The sequence below is a fragment of the Eptesicus fuscus genome, chromosome 14, assembly GCF_027574615.1.
Source record: "Eptesicus fuscus isolate TK198812 chromosome 14, DD_ASM_mEF_20220401, whole genome shotgun sequence".
NCBI classification, from domain to species: domain Eukaryota; kingdom Metazoa; phylum Chordata; class Mammalia; order Chiroptera; family Vespertilionidae; genus Eptesicus; species Eptesicus fuscus.
Window position 1 is genome coordinate 1,894,054 of NC_072486.1, and position 6,007 is coordinate 1,900,060.

The 6,007-nt window shown below is 45.6% G+C and overlaps 1 protein-coding gene across 1 annotated transcript; it reads right to left on the minus strand.

The window, feature by feature from the left end:
- Window positions 1–479: 479 nt before the first annotated feature.
- On the minus strand, window positions 480–4,575 carry LOC114233543 (sperm-associated acrosin inhibitor-like). The gene is made up of 5 exons (XM_054726429.1): window positions 4,509–4,575; window positions 4,278–4,354; window positions 3,312–3,352; window positions 1,626–1,741; window positions 480–731 (listed from the first exon to the last, which is right to left on the minus strand). The coding sequence occupies exons 1-5, from the start codon at window positions 4,526–4,528 to the stop codon at window positions 677–679; spliced, it is 309 nt and encodes a 102-aa protein (XP_054582404.1). The 5' UTR covers window positions 4,529–4,575; the 3' UTR covers window positions 480–676.
- Between the last annotated feature and the right edge of the window lie 1,432 nt (window positions 4,576–6,007).

Sequence of the window (6,007 nt, forward strand, 5' to 3'; positions counted from 1 at the left end):
CTAAGTGTCCGTCATCTTAATGAACACCCAGGTGATGTATTATTATTTTTTTTAATCTTTGAAAGGAGTCACTTGTAGTTACCAAAGTAATCATGTGTTTTAATCCATTAATCACCAAAAGGTTGCATTTTTTTTAAAAATATATTTTATTGATTTTTTACAGAGAGGAAGGGAGAGGGATAGAGAGCTAGAAACATCGATGAGAGAGAAACATCGACCAGCTGCCTCCTGCACATCCCCTACCGGGGACGTGCCCGCAACCAATGTACATGCCCCTGACCGGAATCGAACCTGGGACCTTTCAGTCCGCAGGCCGACGCTCTATCCACTGAGCCAAACCGGTTTCGGCAAAAGGTTGCATTTTTAATGAAGATAATATTATTTGGCATTGTATGGATTGAAATATGTATGATTGTAAATTGCATTAGGTTTTATATTATCAAACACACGATTACGGTAGTTTTTCATCTGCTATTTAATAATCAAACAGAGAATGAAAATCAGTCTAAGTTCTTAGAGCTGAGAGACAATTTTCAACACTCCATATTCCATCTTGTGTCGAACAGAAGGCTTTGTCCAGTCCCCTAGGAATTGGACGCCCTGATGGAAAAGTCTCGGATTGGCCGTAGAATCCTCTGCAAAACAGGATCGGCACGAAAGCCGCGGAGCGTGCAGCTCAGGCAGAGTGGCACGGCCCATGATGCTCCAATCCAAAGCCTTCGTTACTTTCTCTGTGAAGAAGAGAGAGAAAGAGACGTCATTACGAACAGCATGTAAAGTGCCCTGGGCATCGCCCCGAGTGCTTCCGAATGAGCAGCCCGGATGGGAGAGGCTGAGCTCCACCCACACCCAGCGGGGACCCAGGTGCTCCCCAGCCCTTCACACGTCCTCCCTCCCCTGGGGCTACTCGGCTCTTCCCACAGGGTCAGTCCTGGCTCAGTGGGACTGGGGAGAGGAGAGGACTGGAGATGGTTTTGATGGTTCTCTGGAAGTCCAAGCGCTTTGGGGATTAAATAGGAGGAAGTGGATCTGAGAGACAATGAGGGAAGTAGGAAGGCTGGCTGCACCGTCAGACTGCAAACTGCTTTGGAGCGAGGCAGAGAGGGAAGGGGGTGGGTGGAAGTGCCCCGGGACGCCCTGCTCTCTGAGGAGGGTTTGCCGCCTCTCATGGAGTTCAGGAGACAAGGTTGACCCTCAGAGGAGTCCCTTCCTGGCGTGAACAGGCCCATTGGGATGGAGTTCAAATCTCCGCAGTCAAGTAGTGTTCGTTGCTCCGTTGTGCTCCCTGTAGCTTGATGCTACATCACAGAGATGATCAGTTATCATCTGGACTTCAGAATCCAATAGATTGGCCATAGACCCATTAGTAAGTCCTACTGGTCAAATGAATTGATTTGGACATTTCCAGAATACCCAGCACATATATTGAGGAGTCAGATACAAATCTGCTTTTGCAAATGAGAACTCCCGGGAAAGGCACGTGTGATTCTGTGGCATTTACCGAGATAGCACCGTTCCCCCCATCTATACCGTGCATAGGCTATCAAAACCATGGGTTTTCCTATCATTTCGCGATGGTTTCCTCATTATTTTGGAAGATCCAATGTTTAGCCTTATATTCTTACAACATGGCACTGCAGAAAATGCATCTATTGGGGTACGTTTTCCCATTTGTTCCGCAGAGTGGACGCAATTCCTTGGTGCATATATATAGTTGATCTCTGAATACATCACAGTCCAGCTGTCAGACATAAAGAACAACATAGAATTTGTCAGATAATGAACGTTTTGGAAAAAATGTCTTTAACCTTCGTACAAATACCATGCATCAAAATGGAATGAAAATACTCTATTTCGAGGTTTGGAAATAAACAATCTACTCAGTCATAAAATATTATTGATATATTTTTACAAACCCAATATCATTTTTAAAAAGCAGACAAATGGATGAGTATATTTTTATAATGTAGCCACTCTCATCTCCCTTCTCCTCAGGCCTTCATCAGACTTCCCTCATTATTTCATACCACAAGGATCAGTGAAACGGAATTTTAATACTTTCCCTATCTTTTTCAGTGGTTTCACTGCTAGAGAATCAGATACATCAGATACCAGATTATTACCACATATGTATATATTCTTATATATTAGTATTTACATATCCTATCTAATAAAGACGGAATATGCAAATTGGCCATAACTCCACGACAAAGATGGCAGCGCCCACAGCCAGTAAGGAGGGAATATGCAAATTGACACGACAAGGCGAGAGGCAGAAGGTGGCTCTGGCTGGAGCAAAGGCGGTGCCGGCAGCCAGGGGAGGAAGGCCTATTCTTGCGCGAATCTTCGTGCACCGGGCCTCTGGTATAAAATTTGGTTAGTAATGGCAGTATTGGTAATTTACATAAACAATAGGTGGTGTATTCTTACCCGACTGCATTTTGAAATGTCTTTTTAACCTTTATCTATTTAGATGTTTCTTCCCTCTATATAATATCCTCCTCTATGGATATATGGAAATTACTATTGTATCCACCTTTAAGTGGATGATTTTTGTAATCCTCTTGTTTTGCTAGATAAATAATTCTACTATGAGCAGACTGTAACCTTTATCAGATGCTTTCAGGTAGCAAGGATACCCAGTAATGGAATCTGTAAAATAATGGAATGTTTTATCTTCTCTAAAATACCAAATATTTTCATACAGCTGGCTAGATCTTATTTATTGAACTTAGCGTAATCATGGCACAGTTCAAATAAAATTTTTGGAAGCATCATTCTGTTGCACATTTGGTGTGATGAATTTTATTTTTTAATAGAACAAGTGAGAGGGAGTAGAGAGGTAGAAACATCAATGATGAGAGGGACATCCGACAGCTGCCTCCTGCAGGCCCCCCACTGGGGGTTAAGCCACAACCTGGGAATGTGCCCTGACCAGGAATTGAACCAGGGGCCTCTTGGTTCACGGGTCTACGTTTAACCACAGAACCACACCGGCAGGGCTGTCTGGTGAAATTTGCTGTTAAAACTTACAATATAAAATAATTAAAAGTTGCCCGGCCAGTGTAGCTCAGTGATTGAGCATCGATCTGTGAACCAAGAGATCACGGTTCCAGTCCTAGTCAGGGCACATGCCCCGGTGGCAGGCTGCATCCCCAGTGGGGGGCGTGCAAGAGGCAGCTGATCAATGATTCTCTCGTCATTGATGTTTCTTATCTCCCTCTCCCTTCCTCTCTGAAATCAATAAAAACCATTATTTTTAAAAAATTAAAAGCTTTTCTTAATTTCCTAGTTAATCAGTATTAACTTACGTCGTCTCTGCGACTGCGTCTTTGTGGTGTAAGAAGAGTTTCTGCAGCAAGCACACAGAAGAAAATGTAAAAGTAAGAAGAAGGGAGAGAAATCAGAGTCTCTGGTGGGAAGAACCCATACTTTTTAGTAGCAAAATTCTATACAAATTGCCTACTCAGACCCCCAAGTTCCGAGGTGAGCTTTTTGTGGTAGTATCAAAATAGTAAGTTCGCAAAATAAGTCCCAATCTGGAAATGTAATTCCAAATTATTCTCATCTGTGAAAAATAATTTGAAGTGTTGTGCAGTAATCATCAAACTCTCCCGTGAAAATACCATAGTTCTTTTTATGAATTTGTTGATAAATGAGACATGCCAGTCAGCGAAGACAATGCCTTGTTGAATGCCTCTTAGTATGCCTGGCATAAGGTCACCAGACATGAAGAAATGACTACTTAATGAACGAGTGCTCAGTTCTGATGTCGGGGGTCTATTCAACACCTCACAGCTTCTTGACTCAAATTCACCATTCTTCTTGCACTAAAGGAAGATACATTTTGAATGAGTTCTCACCTTACACAAAGGTTTGACTTTAGTGGCCTCAGAACTGGCAGACAACAAGTCAGGTTGCCGAGGGTTATCCGAGCTAGGAGGCATCCTTCCCCTTACAATCTGCATTTAGCGAACATGGACTCTGACCTCCAAACAATAATAGGCAAATGCCTTCAGTCATAAATGGACAAAAAGCTAAGTTCTACTGCTCATTCCAACCCACCCCTCTGCCTCCCTCTCTCTAAGGTGGAGATGAGAAGAAACCATCCACAGATGTAATTTTAAAAGGGGGCTGGTAACAGGCCCGCTTTCGTTTGGCCAGTGTAAGTATTACCAACCCAGCGAAAGACGCCGCTCCATTTCTCGATGGCAGTGTCGCCTCCTGCGTTTTCTGAGGTGTGCGAACTGCTTCATCCGGACGGAAGGTGTACTCACCGGAGTAAAGAGGACATATCAAGGCGGTGATGAAGATAACTTTGAGCCATGCTGAGAAAAGGGACATTTTATCACGTCTGTGGAGGAGACCCAAAAGGAATGTTCACAACACAGGACACGGAGACGCATTTCCTACTTGCAATCGGACGTTTCTTACGGGCGAAGGGCCTGCTGCTCCCCTGGGCGCCTTATTACGTTGGACTTCGCCCTTTTGTCTCTGCCCGAACTCACAGGATCAAGGAGACGTACATGTGAGCAGAAGGCCCCCCAGAGACTTGAGAGAAACGCCGGGACGCGTTCTCAGCGCACTTCAGGAGGAGCTGCTCAGGCCCAAGCCTTGGCTCAGCCCACAGAACCCTGCCACCACTTAAGGAAATGAAAGGGCAGAGCAGGACAGCACAAAATGTACTGTACCCTCCACCCTGTGTAACTATGTATCTGACTCCTTTTTCTTAGAAAACCGCGAGAATGTAACAATTGCATGAACCTGCCAATAGGAATGTAGAGAAGTAGATTCAGTCCAAATTAGGCAATCTCTGTAACCCACGTCACTTCCCTAAGCCCACCCAAATGTCCAACCCTTTATAATTCATCACTCCCCCGGAGCTCTCTCTCTGGCCCCATTGCTGCGTCAGGAGGAGGCTGGGAGCCAAACCCGGGTTTGAATAAAGACTCTTTGCTTTTGCATCGGAGAAAAGGCTCCCTAGTGGTTGATTATTGGGGACCCTGAACTCTGGGCATAACAGAAACATGGGCACTGGACTCCCCGGTTTCCCTCGGAACACGGAGACATTTCAGGAAGGCCTGACCTGGAGCAGGCCTCACAGCGATGCTGCCCTCCATGGCCAGCCCACAGGTCCCCCTCCCCACCCAGCCTCCCTGAAACAGGAGGTAGCGGATCCTGAGGCCTGCAGCTCGAGAGACTGTGCCCTTTTGTTCCCCTGTCTTTGTCAGCCGCCTTCACCCGGCTGAGGAGTCTCCTGCAGGGGCTTGCTGTTGAGGCGCGTGATGGGGTTAGAGCAGATGGCTCCCGGTGACTGAAGGCAGAGGTGGTCTGTGTTCTGCCTAGAGGCTGGAAAACAGCGTGTGAGAGACGCCGCTCAAATCTCTCTCCACCGCTCTTCCCTCGGCAGGAGGGTCGGGATGGTTTTAGGATATCCTCAGAAGTGTGGGGTGGGGTAGAGTAGTAAACGGTGCTTCGAAACCCTGACATAGGGAAGAGATGCGACAGCTTTCCAAGCTGCTGAGTTGGAAAGAAAGGAGAATCAAAGCAAGAACGACAACAATAAAGGCTGGAAACAGTCCTGAGGCCCACACATCGGTCTTCAGTCTTTGGCAACACGAGGGGCGCATTTGACTCACTTCGAGCTTTGGTTTATGAAACTTTTTATCTTGAGATAAATGGAGAGGCTCATAAAGCTGTAAGCAACAGTACAGGGAGTTATATCGTGTTTCTTTTCCCCCCATGGGGACATCTCGTAAAGCTACAGAACAATTTCACCACCAGAAATATTTAAAAAGCCCCAGATGAATATTAGGCAGCCGGCTCTGAACCTGGGCTCGAATACATCATACAAAGATTAAGACCAGGAGAGAAGAAGGCTCAGGATTGAGTCTCAGAAACTGAGACTATGCGGGACAATGCCCTCAATTTTGTATCGAATCATTTGACCTGAGGAATAAGCGAAGAAAACAAGATGAAGTCAGTGTAGCCCAGCTGACTTAAAATA

Coding starts and splice junctions, on each gene's coding strand:
- LOC114233543 (XM_054726429.1), bottom strand. CDS start 4,528: ATGTACGTCTCCTTGATCCT. Junction 3,353..4,277: donor GATATGTCCTCTTTACTCCG/GTGAGTACACCT, acceptor TGCTTGCTGCAG/AAACTCTTCTTACACCACAA. Junction 732..1,625: donor ATTTTCTGCAGTGCCATGTT/GTAAGAATATAA, acceptor TCTTCTTCACAG/AGAAAGTAACGAAGGCTTTG.